General features: G+C 33.4%; 1 protein-coding gene and 1 pseudogene across 6 annotated transcripts; one reads left to right on the top strand and one right to left on the bottom strand.

Moving 5' to 3' along the window:
* Positions 1-740: 740 nt before the first annotated feature.
* Positions 741-7,338, bottom strand: LOC114371862 (annotated as a pseudogene).
* On the top strand, positions 7,230-15,947 carry LOC114369480 (serine/threonine-protein kinase prpf4B-like). Of its 6 annotated transcripts, XR_003657641.1 has the most exons (16): positions 7,230-7,759; positions 8,301-9,451; positions 9,592-9,764; positions 10,148-10,314; positions 10,423-10,491; positions 10,749-10,821; positions 11,339-11,495; positions 11,597-11,888; positions 12,001-12,115; positions 12,227-12,390; positions 12,644-12,718; positions 12,834-13,238; positions 13,558-13,622; positions 14,119-14,170; positions 14,278-14,304; positions 14,490-15,947. XR_003657641.1 is itself a non-coding variant. In XM_028326712.1 (12 exons), the coding sequence occupies exons 1-12, from the start codon at positions 7,412-7,414 to the stop codon at positions 13,020-13,022; spliced, it is 2,973 nt and encodes a 990-aa protein (XP_028182513.1). In that variant the 5' UTR covers positions 7,230-7,411; the 3' UTR covers positions 13,023-13,362. The 6 variants fall into 6 exon arrangements, 1 of the variants encoding a protein (XP_028182513.1); XR_003657639.1 differs by having other exon boundaries at positions 14,278-15,947; XR_003657640.1 differs by having other exon boundaries at positions 13,558-14,170.
* Positions 15,948-18,030: the final 2,083 nt, after the last annotated feature.

The following is an 18,030-nucleotide window of genomic DNA, read 5'->3' as shown; positions in this document are numbered from 1 at the left end:
CAACCGCAGCCACGTTATCTGCATAAGTCCAATTTATTGTTCTTTTCTTCATTCTTGATCCGCAACTGCACACGTATACCATCTGCAACATGGAATATTTCGAAACATACCCCTTTCCGAAATTTTTATATTATATTTAATTTGAAATAAATTTTGTTTAACTAACTTGTTTAGATGTAAGTATATAGATTTACTTACAAATCATTATTTACAAAAGTATAATTTGAAAAAAATCTACAGACCAAATTAAATTTTTAAAAAAGTTGAATACACGTTAAAGTAAAGAGTAAACTCCCAACTTGCTTAATGAAGTGTTGTCATGTTCTTATGTGGCATGTTAAGTACTTATGTGCATGGTACAAGTGTGTTGTTCTTACAATCCACCAAGCACATCTATACGGTCCATGCATCAAATGGAGATCATTACCATGTTTTACAAGAGACGTCAATTATACTTCAGTAGCATGTTGTACCTTGTTAAGAGATGAAAAAACATGAGACATTTATATATGACTCGTTACAAAACTGCAAAAACAGAAAAACTATGTTTTATACTGTTGAATTAATAGTGATAACGACAGAATTAATTCAAACTGCCTTATGGAGAAACATTACACGCAGTATAATGTATACAATTGAAATAGAAAGATAAACAAATGCATCTAGGAAAGCAACACCGGGAGACTCAACTCTAAGACTTGTTGATAAGCGAAGTGTTGTTTCGTTATGACCCAAATTAATCATAGTGTCTTAATTGGATGGAACAACACAATGGAGTGGTTGGCAATGTGCAAGCTGAATTGGCCTCCTTTTTCACTCACATCAATCTTTGTCCCAGCTGGAGCACTCATCTCAAAACTTGTCACCAACTTTCCAGCCCCAATATTGGCAATGCAAGTATGATCCCAGGGCAACTCCTCCTTCCCACGCCAAATGGCACGAACCTAAAGTCAACTTTTCCTCCTGCAACTGCATCTGTTGCACATTCCTCTTCCAAGAACTTTTCTGGCCTGAACTCTTCTGGATTCTTCCACCATGATGGGTCGTTGGCAAGCCACCAAGCATTCACCACCACCCTTGACTCTTTTGGAATAGTGTGCCCTCCTAGCTTTGCTTCTTCCAGATTCATGTGGGGCACCAGAAGAGGAATTGGTGTGTGAAGTCTCAATGTCTCTTTCACAGTGGCTTGTAAGTATGGTAGCTCGTGTAGGTTGGATTCTGTTACTGGCTCCCCTTTAAGCACTTTTGATATCTCATCACGAATCTTGCTTTGGATGGTTGGATGATTGACCAACTCTGCTATTGCCCACTCCATGGACCACAATGTTGTTTCAATTGCTGCAACATTGATGTTTTCTACTATGTAGATCCCATTCTCTTCGCTGATTTCTCCCTTCATCTGAGCATCTATGATATGATCAATTGCACAACCGATCTTGTGCTTCTCCCCATTAGCAATCATGATTTGTCTGTAGAGCAACATACCAACAAATACTCACATTAAAAATTGAATTTAAAGGAACTACGTATACCAAATAGAATAAAGAGTAAAATTAAATATGATCAATATTTGAAGGCACGAGAATATACATCTCTTCAATCAAATTAGTCCATGTCACAATGTGGGTCACAAGAAAAAAAAAACTTACACAATTCATTAGGTGTTGATTTTATCGTCAATTAGAATTGAAGTTTCACTTGTGTAACTAGCAATATACATAATTTGCATTAAAGAATTATGTAAATTACAGAGATAAAACTCCAATACTAACCGGAGAATAACACCTAAAAACATCAGATAAATTTTAGACTAAGTATCATATGTTTCTCAGCATTCTTTAATAATTTGTCCATTTGACTAATTAAATATGATGGATAAGGTATATTTTGGAGGGTAATTTTACTAATTAGTATATGAAAATTGAAGCTAATATTAATTATTATACCTTCTTTTCTCAACGTAGTGGGTGTTGAAAAACGCCAGCCTCCTAGACTGCAAGTTCTTGCACTTGTTGAGGTAGCCTCTCAAGAATGGCCTGAGCAATGGTATAAAATCCCCGTAATTGTATTCAAAACTCTGTGCCAAACGACTTCTCTCAGAGTTAAACCTGGTGGCTTGAATGAACAAAGGGTCCTCTTGAGACTCAAACTTGGCATCAAACATCATCCTGTACATGATATTGTACAACATCAACTGAAGCCGCCTTCTGATAACTATCCCTTCGCTCCTCACTCTGTCGTTCATGTTCAGGTCACGCACCATCAAGTCCATCTCCTCCTCCCACATGTTGCTGTAGTTGTGGACGACCTTGTTGGTGAAGAATGGCAGCGTCATTATTCTACGCATTTTGCGCCAATGGTCACCGTAGACAGTGAAAATCATGTCTTGCCCATTCCCCGCGAAGATATCAAACACAACGTTTCGCGGGCGAGACCCAAATTCCACGCCTTGTGCGTGGAGCACTTGGGTGGCAGGCTCGGGATCAGAGACAACAACTAAGTTTTTGGAACCTAGTTTGAGTAGGAACACAGGACCATAGGTTTGTGACATTGATGCTAGAAGACGGTGGTTAAGGTTATTGCCAACTTGTAACCAGTTACCAAATATTGGAACAGATAGAGGACCTGGGGGCATAGTGGAAGAGTGTTTTTTAGAGGATGAGGAAAATTTGTCTGTGATTAGAACAAAAATGATGGTGGCAATAGCAATGGAAAGATTGGATGGAGAAAAAGGTATAGAAAAGTAAGAATGAAGAGTTTTGTCATTGAAATAAGTGATATTGTTACGAGAGTGAAAAGGAGCGGTTTCTTTGTTTGAAGACCCATTTTTTGAGGAGGGAAACGTAGCTAGGATTAGGAATTAATGTAATTTAATGGATGGTGAGATTAGAGAGCGAATATGTTTATATATTAGGGGGTACGAGGTAGGTGTCCCAAGTTTGTGATGAATACATGGCTGAGTTATATTAAAATTTGATTTTAAAAAAATTAAATTAATTGTTACACATTTATTTTTATATTAATGAATTTATTATAACATATTTACTTACAAAAATCATAAAAAAAATCTTAAAATATTTAAAAGTTCTAAAATAAAATTCATTGTATTGCTATGTAATGAAAGTGAAAGTGTGAAACCTGTTATGACTTGGAACCTAAACAAATGAACAAAAAATTGAAAACTCTAAACTAAAATAACAAAAGGACATTTTAATAATTTTATTATTGGAATAAATAAATATGAATACGGACATCAAGAACCGAGTAGTGATATTCTCATTCCAATCCCAATCTCAATTAAAAAAATTAGGATAATCCCTAAATTCAAACTGATATCCGGTTAATTTAAATATTTTTCATCAAAATCAAAGTGACTAAGTGAGTTGGGATGGATCCTCACGGTTAGTATTGTCATAGGTACATGGGGAGATGGATTTACTTGCTTAAGAAGCAGACATGGCCAAGTGGGGGTCTGTTACACGTACACTTTGGTCAAGCCAAGCCCACCTGTGGCTGGGTAAAATATAATGATTGGTTATGCCAACATGGAATCATGCATTGTCAAAAAATAAGCACACAAGTCTTTATTTTATTTTTTATAAAACATGTTTTTTGTCCCTTTAAATTTTTTTAAATTTAGTTTTCGTCTCTCTAAAATTTGTTGTGATTCTAATTTTAAAATGCAATTTTTTGTCCTCTAAACATTATCTAAATCACTTTTATTACTTTATAAAATGTTATCTAGATTATTTGGAAAATTATAAATAGTGCATTTCAAAATTGTAGAATCTAAAAACACAAAAATTATAAAAAAACTAAAATCAAACTAATTTTTTTTAGAAAAACTATATTTTTTTTTATATTTAACACGTAAGCCTTTATTCTCTTAAACGTAAGTCCTTGATCTGAATTTGGTTCAATTTTTCACGTTTTCCGTCGTTTTCTTCTTTATGCAGTGTGGTATTAATTTTAAGTGAATTAATTTCCTCTCGGTTAATTGGAATAAGATAAAACAGTATAATATGATTTTTTTAAAAATTTATCTAAGTAAAAAGGGGATAACTAATCTCATGGTCACGGTAGATGATTAGTGCAATTAAAAGAATGTATTCATTATTTTGAAATATATAATTAATTACACCAACAATCTATTATGAAATTGCTTAATTTTATTTTTATTTATGAAAAAATATTTTTTAATATTTTTTTCACCATTGTATTGATTTAAATCTTGAATCACTTTTTATGAAACATAAATTACTACCATTTGTGTTAATTTTTTTTTCATATTCTTGTTATAAATCTAAAGTATTCATTGACTTTATAAAATTTTTGATTTTGATTGATCATCTTAATAGTTTTTTTCCCACATCATATTTTTAGACAAACAATATATATTAATTTTGGGTGTAAATCTAGGAGAATATAGATTTGTAGTGCAAAAGATATGATGTTCAAGTAGGATTAATTTACTAAATCCTACCTTGAAACATAGTTAAATTGTAAATGATAAAGTCTGTTATGTTGCAATTCAAACTTTACTGAACTCACTACTAAAAACAACAGACTTTAGTTTATTTATCAAAACTAAAAACTATTTTTACCAACAAAGAAAAAAGCACATAGATAATGTGAAATAGTCAAATAAGAAGGGTTTGGATCTGATAACAATGTAAAAGACTTCTTACCTAAGAAATAGAATTGATAGATATACAAATCAATTTGTCTATTTCTCTCTCTCTCTCTATCACATTCACATTAATATATGTCAATGTATCATAAGAAATATTGTTATAATATATTATGACTCGGTTTGTTTCATCTTCTTTATAAGGATTATTTTTTTAAAAAAATACTTCTTCAACTTTTTTTTTTGGATATAGCTTCTTTGAATTTTCATATGAAGTTTTCAGTTTTTCAAAATATACCAAATTGCTATGGAATTTTACCATAACAAAATAAAGGCATAAGAAGTAAAAAAAAAATCCATATAAATAATTATATATAAAAAAAACTATTAAATTAAAATCAATATACAAAGTTAATGCATAACAAAATAAAATATTATGATATAATATTAATTTTTTTTTGTTGAAAATATAGTATTAATTTTAGTACAATAAAAAATGCGATGGCTCAACAGAAGAAGGCACGTGTTTATGCTAATGTAACCATAAATAAATAAACAAAGTAAAAAAAAAAGTTTGTTGCACTTTAAAAATTCAATCATAATTTTAACAAAAAAAAAAATAATCATGTAATATCACATGATTTACATTATTATTTCAAACAATTTAGTTTAATTTTTGTTTTTTATAATTGAAGTCTAAAGATCTTTTCGTAAATTTCATATATATTTTTTTAATTTAATGTTTTATTAAATGATATTTTTATCTCTAATTAATTTCTATTTTTCTTTGATTCTAAATCTAGTTTTTTCTCCCCTTGTCGTCAAGAGTGGAGCACACGAAGAGATCTCGTATTTGCATTCTTATACAAAAATTGAGTGTTATTAATATTTTTTTTTACCTTTTAAAAAATAAAATACTATGATTATATCTAATAAATTGAGTTTGTAATTATATTTTATCCAAAACTACAACGAGTATATCTAATAAAAAATTGAAATATATATTTTTTATTGTTATCTTGATATTTTTTAAAAAAGGAAAATTTTGAATTGTTTAAATGTTGAGAAAAGTATATTGAATATATATATATATATATATATATATATATATATATATATATATATATATATATATATATATGTTGAATATTGAATTGAATGTATATTGATTAATATTAATTAGAATTAGATATCCGATCCCTAACCCTATCATATGAACGGGTACAGAGATCATGCTAGCTTCCACCGTATTATTTCCATGCTTCATTCATTCATCTTGCCTTCTAAACCATGGTTGATAGAATCGGTAATTTGCCTGATGCAGCTCTCAGTTACGCTCTCGCTTTTCTCTCCAGGGACGGATCCAAAACTCAGTCACGGAACTGAAAAATTAATAATAAATATCAACCAAAATTTTAACTAGTACAATAGACTAACAATTTAAATGTATCGTACTTTTTATTTAACTACGCATGAAGAATAGATTTTCTCATGATGCTCTCTATAATCAATCACAAAAAAAAAACTTAAAACAAATCTAAATTAAACACCATATATATTTTTGAAAATCTGTAACGAAGAAGAATCGAGTGTGTAACAATTGAGAAAATAATAGTACTGAAAAAGGAAATCAATTGGCAAAATTTTTTTAGTGTTCTACGTTACAAAAAAATTACAAAATTGTAAAAGTTAATAATATTTTTTTAAGTATATATAATATTTAAGTTATAAACTGTTTGAATATATTAAAAGATAACAATATCTTTTTAGAATATATCTAATATTTACTTTTAAACAAGAAATATTGACTACAACAAATTCTAGGTACATATTTTTTACAAAATATATTATTATAATTATAAATTTATAATTGATATTAATATAATTATTTTTTAATGTATATATGTTAATTGCATTTGTAAAGGAGGGTGCTAAAGTCCGTGCTTACCCCCTATACGTCCATCTCTATCCCAGCTCTCTATTTTGACGACGAGAGCTACTTCTATGACATATAAATAATTATAAACATGTTTCTCTCTAATTTGTTTTAAAAAACTAACGATAAATATAAAAAATATATTTCAATTTTTTTATTAAATATACTTATTTTAATTTTGGATAAAATTTATAATAGTAAATAATAGATAAGACCAATTTATTAGATATAATTAAAATATTTTATTTTTTAAGATGAAAAAAATATACCAATAATACTCATCTTTTTTACATATAAAATGTGAAGACGAGTTTTTCTGTAACCAATGGTCGTGGCCAGCTTAGCAGAGAAGCATAGATTATGTTTAGAATCAGAGAAAATAAGAATTAATTAAAGATAAAAATATATTTTAATAAAATATTCGATTAAAAATAAAAAATAAGAATGTTATATTTATAAAAGGATCCATATACTTTATTTATAAAAATAAAAAATTAAATTAAATTATCTGATGTAATAATATAAACAGAATATTACATGATTCAAGTTACACAGAATAAAAAAAAATCGTAACCACAAAGAAAAAAAATCACAAAAAAAATGTAACTGTTAAAAACAAAACCCAGCTATTTGGGAATGCTTATACGTGGGCACGCTTGTAAGGCACGTGCGATATTCCGTAGCTGTACTTGTAGGTCAGGTCCGGTCCGGCCTTGAATCTGATCCCATACGAAACCTCCGCGCGTGCTACAACCGTTCGCTCCTCTGCCATTGTACCTTCGTATTCAAGCACAAAAACAAACAAACCCTAACCCTAACCCTAATCGAAACCCCCTTATCCGATCATGGCCACCGATGCCCGTGACTCGCGTCGCAAGCATCACCGATCTTCCTCTCCAGAGGACGTGGACAGATCCTCGAAGCGTCACAAGCACCGCCATAACAGCCATCGCCACCGCCACGGGAGCAAAAAGCGCGACGAAGAGGTTGAATTCGATGATCGAACAATTGCTGCGGTTCCTTCTCCAACTCCGCACAGATATCTCCCTGACGACGATGTGGAGGAGGGAGAGATCCTTGAAGATGAGGCTCTCGACGGTGAGGTTGAAAAAAAGGAGACGGAATCTGATGTTGAACCCGGTGAAATCAAGGTGACAGGAGATCGAGATGTTCGATCTGATAATCAAAATTCGGTATGTTACGATTGAATTTGTTTGTTTATTTATTTGATTTAATTTAAATTTTGTGGATTGCTACACGTGACATCTGTTTGGTTGCGGAGAAAGTAGAGGCCGTTGAAATGGATTTGAAAGAAATTTTTGCTTTCGTAATTGTGTTGTTTTGGTTGCGATTTTTGTATCAGTATTTTAGGTGTTTCAGTGTATCTCACTTCCTCTTGGTGACCAAGCAGAGCACTGTGATTCTTTGTTTTCGGACGGTATAATGAGTTTTTTTTTTATCCTTGAGAGCTTTGGTATAGTACCCTGTCAGTGTTTCATAGATATGTAAGAACCTGGTTGCACTACACGAACATGAGTGAATTGCAAAAGAAGTCTCTCTAGGCGTTTCAGTGAAGACTGGTGGCTTACAGTTAATTTGTAAGAGCTGGTTATGAGTTTTGTAAATTTATTTTTGCTCATGGACTGATTTAATGCACTGTTTAATTCATTTAGCATCACCTCAAGCACTGTGATTCTCTGCATCTGCACTCAATTTCTTCTTTGTGTTGGACAGGAACCCCTCACTAAAATTTCAGAAACTAGAAATGAAGACATTAGGGATGATAAATTTATTAGTCCTGCAATTGATGCACAAGATGATGTCTCTCCTAATCGTTCAAGTTCTGAGACTCGAGATGGAAAGCATGCTCAAGCTCGTACAGATGGTGTGGGCAATGGTTATTTGGATCCTAAATCTTCCAAAGGGGATAAGTGGCAGAATGGGGAACTTGGACATTTTAAAGGTAATGAGAAACTAAAAGGTGACTTTCATGACCCAACACTGGAGGCTAACGTGAGGAAAGCACATTACCATAGGAATTCATCCTCCGAAAGTGGAGGAGAAAAGTATAGAATGTCAGGAAGTTCTCCTTCTCATGGTAGATATAGAAGTCGATCAAGATCAATTGGTCATACTAGAGACAGGTCTCGCTCTCGTAGTATCATAGACGAATATCCTCATTCTAAGAGAAGGCGCTTTGACTATGACCATGATGAGGAAAGAGTGAGGGCACGTGGAAGGGAGCATGGTCATGGCAGTGTGATAGATGATAGAAGGGAATACGGTATCAGATATCACAATCGAGAGGCCAGGGATAGAGATGTGGATAGAGACTTGCACGGAGAAAAGAAGCAAGAGGAAACTAGCAGGGGTAAAGAGATTGAGTGGGAACACAAAAGGGGAAAGGAACGTGAAAGGAGCCGTGATAGGTATAGAAGGGATATAGAAAAAGATAGGAGCAGGGAGAGGGAGGAGGATAGGGACAGGAGACAAGAAAAGGAAAGAGATAGGAGCTGGGATACAGTGATGGAGAGGGATAGGAGAAGGGAAAAGGAAAGAGATAGAAGTAGGGACAGAATAAGAGGTGGCAAGAGAGATAAAGACCCAGAGAATGAAAGGGATGATAAGCATCGGGCAAGAGATAATATTAAGAAGAGGGAAAGACATGATGATAAATATAGGCACAAAGATAGAGACACTGCTAATGGTAAGAATAGGCATCTGCATCATGAGGATGGTGACGACAATGGAGATAGATATAGAAAACATTCAAGGCATGAAGAAAATGAATATCGTTGGGAAAGAAAAAGAAATTCTGATAATCCTGTAAAGGTTTATAGCTCAATGGGAAGTACTGCAGAAGTGGGTGAAAGCAAACTAACAAGGTATGTTTCATTAACTATATTATAAATTTCTTAAACATCCGAGTTTTCTTCTATCCATTTCTTTTTTTCTTCCTTTCTATCCCTTTTAAGTTCCTTCTGGAATAACATACTTATTTTATTTTTATGTATATTGATTACAGCAGTGAGGTTGAACCAGATGACTTAGAGGAGGATACATTACAATTACCTGAGCAAGAAGAGGAAGATCTCAACAGGATCAAAGAAGAGAGTAGAAGAAGAAGGGAAGCAATAATGGAGAAATACAAGAAGCAGCATCAGCAAGTAGAAGAAGCGGTTGGAAATGAAGGAAACGGTATTATTTTCCCCATTTCATTAACGATCTGTAATGTGGGCTCATAGTATTAGTTAAAATGACCATTAGTTACAAGTTATAATTCATTGTCTTTATCTGTAGTATTCTTGTCAGCACTTTGATTTTCAAATGATTACTCGATATCTTACATAAGAAACTTCCCCTCCTCCTCCCCTTTAAATTTTTCTTGAAATGTGATATTGTCAATCCGTACAAACTGTCAAATTGTGTAAAATTAAAACTTTTATAACACTTGACAATAAGTAAATTTTATCAATCTAACTGTTGAATAATGTGGTAAATTGATAATCATTGTACCATTTCTCCCTTGTTATCTTCCTACCTGGACTGCTTTTAGTAACTTTGTAATGTACTCTTATTAGACAAGAAGGCAGCCATTCCTAATGACATCTCTGAAGCTCGTGATGGTAAAAATGATGATGCTGATTATTTGGAGCCATCATTTGCTGTTGGGAAATCTCCTGAAAATGTGAATGTTGCTTCTAAGAAGATGTCTCCTGCTGGAGGTCTGGGAGAGGGTACTCCAAAGGTTTGTCCTTAATTTTTTTTTTTAAAATTGAAGTAAAAATTACTCTATAAGTTAGAATTTATATATTTACATCTATTTAATTTTGAATCTCATTTGTTACACTTGCAGAGTGAAAGGTCAGAGGACAAGTTTTGTGATGATATATTTGGTGAGACGCCAACGGGAGTTCGGAAATCAGTAAGTATTTGGTTATATTCTAATTATGTGCCTGCTTAATTTTATAATATCATGACTTAGTAGTATGTTATGTTATCATTTCTGATTATGGATGAATTTAAAGCACCTGTTTCTGCATCCTTTTCATCGTATACATTCTTTGATACAATTTCGACAGCCTCTCTGTCAAGCTTGCCTTTTAGGGTAATAGTTGATTTTTCGTTTATTTATTTATTTGCTCTTAGATTAACTATTAAGATTTCCTACCTTCTTTTCAGGGAAAAGGAGATGGTTTACTGATTGAGAGGGCTGGCCTACATGACAATTGGGACGATGCAGAGGGTTATTATAGTAAGTAATTGTATCTAGCTGCTTTGATCATTTTCTTTTGATTGTTGAGTTGAGGCCTGGAAGCTTGACTAACTTTTGGGCCATGTCTTGGTCAGAAATATTTTAAGTTGTTTATGTAACTTCTTTATTTGGTGGCCATTGTTAAATTGTTTTTGTATTTGTTCTTTAAAATGTGACTAGCACGGATTTTCCATCAAAATTGTTACATTACTTTTGATGTTTTGGAAGGGATGACTGGAAAACAATTAAAACATAAATGCTAGTTTTCCCCTCAATTTAAATACCCTTAACTAACTTTTTTAGTTTTTACTTAAATGGTGACACTTAAGACTCAGTTATTAATTTTGACAATCACATCTTTGGTTATGAGGCATTTCATGTGAATCTGCTGGCGAAACCTGTCATTATGATGTGGAAAACCTTTGGGGGCTATCTGATCTTTGTTGCAATTGTTGGAAAATCTCTGGATACATTTGTTTTTCTGTTCATGATATTATGCTGTGATATTGTTGTGCAGGCTATCGTATTGGTGAAATACTTGATGGCCGATATGAAGTCACTGCTGCACATGGGAGGGGTGTCTTTTCAACAGTTGTTCGCGGAAAGAATCTAAAGATGGGAAATGGTGAGCCAGAAGAAGTAGCCATAAAAATTATTCGTAGTAATGACACCATGTGAGTGATGTTTCTTTCTTGGGAATCCTCAGTAAACTTTTTTGCTTTTGGGTAGTGTTTTATTTTTTTGCTCACTGTTATATATGTTTAATGTGGCATAGGTACAAGGCTGGTATGGATGAATTGGTCATATTGAAGAAATTAGTAGGTGCAGATCCAGATGATAAGCGTCATTGTGTTCGTTTCCTTTCAAGTTTTAGATACAGGAATCATCTTTGTTTAGTTTTTGAATCTCTAAATATGAATCTGCGAGAGGTTTTAAAGAAGTTTGGTCGCAATATTGGCCTTAGGCTAACAGCTGTGAGAGCATACGCAAAACAGCTTTTTATTGCTCTGAAGCATCTCCGGAACTGTGGTGTTCTTCATTGTGATATAAAGCCAGATAATATGTTGGTATGCCTAAATTACTGTTGTGTTTAGATTGTTTCTTTTCCTAGTTTTGTTAATTTCAAGAAGAAATATCTATTATCTAACATTTAGTTCTTCAATTTCCTCTTTTGATAAGGTAAATGAGTCTAAAAATGTTTTGAAGCTTTGTGACTTTGGCAATGCCATGTTTGCTGGTAAAAATGAAGTTACACCATATCTTGTGAGTCGTTTTTATCGTGCCCCGGAAATAAGTAAGTTCCATTCATTGCTATGATTTATGATTTCATAATCCCAAACTGTTTTTTTCTTGTTGAATGCCTCATGGATGCCAACTGTTTTGGCTTTTGAATGTTTCTATGCAGTACTTGGCTTGCCATATGATCATCCATTGGATATTTGGTCTGTAGGTTGTTGTTTGTATGAGTTGTATATAGGGAAGGTTCTTTTCCCAGGTCTTACAAACAATGACATGCTACGGCTTCACATGGAACTGAAGGGTCCTTTTCCAAAGAAGATGCTGCGTAAGGTAAACATATATTGTTTCATTTTTTTTTTTTTATCATTAGTGTCTGGCCACTGTTTGAGTGTTGAGTATGAATTATTTTAATACCTGATACAAGTTTGTTATTGTCCAGTCTGTTTCTTTTAATTGTGTATCTGTTGTGACTTTAATTCCTATATTAATCCTCTTATGTGGCTGGACCTTCAATTCAATTTTTGGTGTAAATAAATTTGTTATGTTGTTAATGATATCTACTTATTTACTATCTTCCTTTCAGGGAGCATTTACTGAACAGCATTTTGATCAGGATCTGAATTTTCTTGCTACTGAGGAGGATCCTGTAACAAAAAAGGTAAGCTAGACTCTAGATTGTATTTCAAGGAATTCTATTGTCAATGTTAGAATGAATGGATTTTTTTGAAGAGTTTGAGTAATGGTGCTAATATTATTCCTTAATTCCTTACTAGACCATAAAGCGGCTGATACTCAACATTAAGCCAAAAGATATTGGGACACTCATTACTGGCTCTCCTGGGGAGGATCCAAAAATGTTAGCCAACTTTAAGGATCTTCTGGAAAAAGTTTTTGTCTTGGATCCAGACAAGAGGCTGACAGTGTCACAAGCTCTGAACCACCCATTCATCACTGGCAAGTGAATAATGCTGCTGAACTTGACTCCCAAAATGATACTGATATTTGTACATAATGATCCAATTGATATTGAGGTTCTAATTATTTGGTACTATTTATCTTCTGTGTATGGCCCAAGGAGTGTCATCACAGTTGTCGGCATGTTGAAGTGAAATATGGTGATTTTGCTACAGGCGTACACTTTACTGGCGGTTCTTTCAGTGGAATGTACTGTTTCTATTGTAAGACAACTTGCCAATGGCAGTTTCCCTTAGTGTAGCTGTATTTGTACTTCAAACATTGCTCTTCCAATTAAATTCTCGGAAAATTTTATTATGAGAAGTTCAATTTTGTATTCCTTTGATAGATTCTTTATTTACTCTTTTTCTATTATCTATTTCTGCTTGCAATATTATGTAACTCTTGTTGTGTTTGGTTAGTATTATTTGCATAGATTATATTCTTATCGCCCTTGGTTTTCATTATTACTGCCAATTCATATTTCACCAATTCATATATATTCCTTGGATTCTGGAGATTCTAATTTAATTTCTCATTCAGGAGACATATCACTGGTTTGAGGCATCCCTTCCATGCTTAGATGCTTAAAAGCAACCCAGGAGAAGGTACCTTGGCTTGTTTATTGGGAGATTAATTTCACTGTGCTGGAATGAATTATGGTTTCCATTAAAATTCATTGGCAGTGCCAATAGAATAACTGCCACATTTGAGTGGGAGTTTATTGTTGATAATGTTTGAGCACATCTGAGCACATTAATTGTTTATGTTGTTAGCTAGGTACATGGGTTAGGGGGAGGGGAAATGGTTAGTATCGAACCTGCTTCCTCATCCAGATACATTTGCCTAGCTGCTACTGCCTTTAAATCATTTCAGTATAAATGATGGAATCCCAAGCACTGCCTTTTCTGCTTCCTTTTTATTCTTTTCAGTTATGTAACTTGAGTTGGGTGTGTAGATATCTTATTTCTTCAAATGTACTTGAGCATCTCTTTCCATCTGATGTCTTGAATTCTTTTGTTAACATTTATTTTCTTAAATTTACCTATATGTATATCCTAATGAACTTGTGTTGCATCTTATCCATGGTCGGTCATTCTGGAGGCAATTCCACTGGATGTGTTTCGCTGTGTTCTTGAAGCGAATTCATTTCATGGTGAGCAATTTCATTCAGACACTATTGCTCTGTTAAGTATGTGGTATAGATTAAAATTTCAAAATTTTAATGGATCTGATTTGTTTTCCATTTTAAAATCTTTTTAGGTCGTGCATCTTGGCCCTGCAATTTTTGTAAGTATATTCAAGTCCAATTCCTCTCTCATCTTTTGTCAATGTTGATTGCATTGATGGTCCTTGGCATCCAGTTTCGTAGAAATTTCACACCAAGTTCTTGATTCTGTTTCTAAATTTTATGAATATCAAGTTTCCAATTGTGTTAAAACTTACCTGTTGTGTGTTTCGGATGTTTAATGTAGATGGGGTTTAGGTCATCATTTTTGTGGTAGGGTTCTGTGCCAGTGTTGTTTCTTCTGATTAAACATGCTGTTCTTGGCTATGCTTCTGTTTCATGCTCTCCTAAACCCCTAACATTGTTTGATCAGTTTTGTGCTTTTTCTTGACACTCGTTGGCGAGCATGTTGATTCCGTTTTATTTATTTTAGAGAATGGAACGGAGTTTTATTTTTTTTGGTAAAATTCATTTCTTGAAGTAACGCAATACACGTACACACTCTTAATCACACTTCCGTTAATGTGAGTTTTGGGTATTTCTAAATTTAGGGGGAGGGGAGGTTAGCCCAGTCTAGGTTTGGGATAGAGCCTTACAGGGGACTTGCAAATAACCCACCTCCGGATTCAAAACTCAATTTTTTTGGTAGCCTTCAGTGTTCATCATGGGCAGAGGGTGACAAGGTGAGCCAAATTCTTTTGGTAGCCTTCAGTGTATTGGGCATCATGGCATTTACATTATGTTAATCTACCTTTTTTTATATTTTCAATTTTGAGAATGAAGAGAAAATAAAATAGCTTTAAAATTTTAAATAAAATAATCATTAGCCGTAGCTTATGATATCAATTGATCTAAGTCAACCTCACCCAGTGGGAGAAGATTTACTTGATAGCCATAGCTTTACTAATTTCTGAGTTCTATAATTGGAAACAACTACCTAATGACCACCACTTCCTATTTTATGGATAAATCTTGTATCTTGGAGAAACAAATAAGATTTGTCTCAAATGTTGTGATTAATGGAAACCTTTCAAAACGGGGTTGTCCTTGGATGTGGGTAGTTTCTACCTGATTATCTAGAAAACTCTGTTTTGCTTGATATATGTCACGTTTATTCATTTAATACCCTGATCTCTTCTGCTGTGTAATGTTGTAAATAGCATTTTCCACAAGTAAAGCATTTTTGTAAAGTATTCCAAAAAGAATGTCGATTTCCAGAGTACCAATTTTCATGGGTAAGAAATACTGCAAGACTGGTAGTTTGGAGTGAATATTTTTTGAGTCAGCTAACGGAGATTGAACATATAGAGAATAGTGGAAATGAAGTGGCAATTACACAGGGTAGTGCGGTATTGCATGGTAGGCCTAGGCCTCAGTTTTATTCTCAGAATTCTCTGACCCTGCCGGTCCAGCTTCTACACATGGTATTGCATGTGTTATTAGCTTTCCTCCTCTGAGGAACAACCTGGGTTGCAAAAGAATGTAACTATGATATCCTCACCCCTGAAACCCACGTGGACTTGTCTCTGATTCCCCACTCTATGAAGACTTGTATATAAATAAATGATTGTTATTCCACTTTCTCAAAAACTAATAGTTTGGGCAGGGCAGTACCCAAACACAAATGTACGATGTACGTGTGTAAGTTAGATCGAGATATGGAAATGAAAATACGATCTGGTGGAGTTGGTAGTCCTTTTATAAATGGTCTGATGCTGTGGGGTATTTAGTTTTGGTTGTAGAAATTTAGGCCTTGTTTTATTTGCTTTTCATGCTTGTTTCGAAAACTGTTTTCTAAAACAGTTCTCCTTTACTCATCAATCAATTAGTTTTAAAAATTGTTCAAAAAAAAGTGTTTTAAAAACTAAAAAAACAGAAACAGATGAAAGATGTTTTCCTTTCCACTTCTTAATTACAGCAGACGGGTTGAAATATTTGCGGGGTTTGAGTTAGGTTGATAAGTGTATTTCTGCCTTTGTGAAGCTGTTTCGGATTAGCTTACAAGAAAAAAATAGGCATTGGCAACAAGCCAGGCTCATGGAATGACACAAGTATGCGGGAGTCCACAGTTGAAACCCAGTAGCTATTTCCATTTTAATCCATCAAACACTTTTTTCTTCTATTTTCAGTTTTTAAAAACTAAACAGTTCTGAAAATATAAATCAAATACACCCATTCGTGTTTGCCTTGCTGATGAAGAAGCTCTATAGCTATTTTTACGAAGTCGAGTGTTTTATGCCATTTTTGTGCGCTTTTTGAGAAGTAGGCTATGATCAGCATTCTTAGAGCACGACCTTATGGTTAAACTTGCAAGCCAAATTAGTGACACCCCCCTGCCCCCCTCCCTATTTTTCGACCAGCCTTATGGTTATCCTGACTGCTGTTAAACATGCATCGAAATTTGAAGGGAGAACTATTCTCTTCACTTATTTTTTACTCAACTTTCCAATTTTGCCTTTAGTTGTTTTAAATCAAAATTGATAGCTATTTAAGTTTATTATTTTTATTTATTTATAAAACAACGTGTTTGATAATTTATATGAAGATGTTTATACTATGGCAGTATTTGAAAAAAAAAAGTATAAATAAAAGACAAGCAAATATTATAAATTTAAACTTAATACATAAAATTTAGTCATGAAAATACTAGACGTAAGTTTGAAATGACATGGAAATTTAATATCACGAGCGTTTACGACACAAAATGAAAAAATAGTTTTTTTTATTAGTTTGGTATCTGTTAATTGTTGTAGTTATTTTCCATAAAAAAAATGGTTATAGTTATTTCAAATATTTAATCATGAGGCTGGTGAGGCTCTACAACGGGATGAAACAACTTAGCGTGATGTGCAACATTTCTGAGACAATGGCTCTTAATGGTACAACTTTGGAAATTTGTAAAAATTAGCTTTCTAAATGTAAATTTGGAGCAGAAAATGTAAGTAAGTCCGCATTCTGAATGCATCTATCATAAACTTGAATGGTCATATTGTTTCCTTTCTCCCGTCGCGGGTTTTGGTAGATCTTTTTCATCTCTAACTCGCAGTCACTTGACACTATTCGTATTTAATTGATTTTTCTTATCCTATTTAACCGATATCCAAATTTGTCAGTTCATGGGACCAGAGATAGTAATTACTTGTCTATTAAAAAAAATTCTAATACACACTGTAAATAATTTCGGAAAAAATTCATAAATTTATTTTATTTGTGAGAATTGAGAAGTTAATAGTTAACACTTTTCTGACATGGAGCTTGTAGTGACAGAAGTCACAGAACCGTTGATTGGTTTTATTTTGGATAAGCAAAAGAGGCATAGAAGAATGATATCTTGGGGGTTTGACTTTTTGAGAATTGGAATGTGACCAAACGACGATTTTTCTCGTGTATCGTCTTACCCGTGCAAAAATATTCTCTTCCTTTTAAAATCTGATTCTACTTTGACTAAACTAAGAAATGGAAGTTGTTTTTCACTCAAGTCTTCCTATCCTTCCTTACCTTTACCTCAACGCTTAATTCACTCGAGAACATAATTACAGAGTGGGGAGGGAATAATCTCTTGATGCCCACGATTTGCATTGCCTTAACCTATGGCAACACTGAAAAACCGAAGCATCACTTAAGTTTAAAGTCTATAAGCAGCCTTAAGGGAACCTCAATGCACAAAATTAAGTATTCTAATTTCAGTTGAGCAGGGGAAAGGTGGGTTACTTTCCCATTTCTATGAACGAAATTTGCCACCGGATTGTGCGTTGTGTGGTCCAAACTCTAGTGGAAAGAAATTATTG

The sequence above is a fragment of the Glycine soja genome, chromosome 10 (assembly GCF_004193775.1).
Source record: "Glycine soja cultivar W05 chromosome 10, ASM419377v2, whole genome shotgun sequence".
NCBI classification, from domain to species: domain Eukaryota; kingdom Viridiplantae; phylum Streptophyta; class Magnoliopsida; order Fabales; family Fabaceae; genus Glycine; species Glycine soja.
This window is presented reverse-complemented; position numbering and strand designations above follow the sequence as displayed.

Coding starts and splice junctions, on each gene's coding strand:
- LOC114369480 (XM_028326712.1), top strand. CDS start 7,412: ATGGCCACCGATGCCCGTGACTCGCGTCGCAAGCATCACCGATCTTCC. Junction 9,765..10,147: donor GGTTGGAAATGAAGGAAACG/GTATTATTTTCC, acceptor TACTCTTATTAG/ACAAGAAGGCAGCCATTCCT. Junction 11,889..12,000: donor TAAAGCCAGATAATATGTTG/GTATGCCTAAAT, acceptor TCTTTTGATAAG/GTAAATGAGTCTAAAAATGT.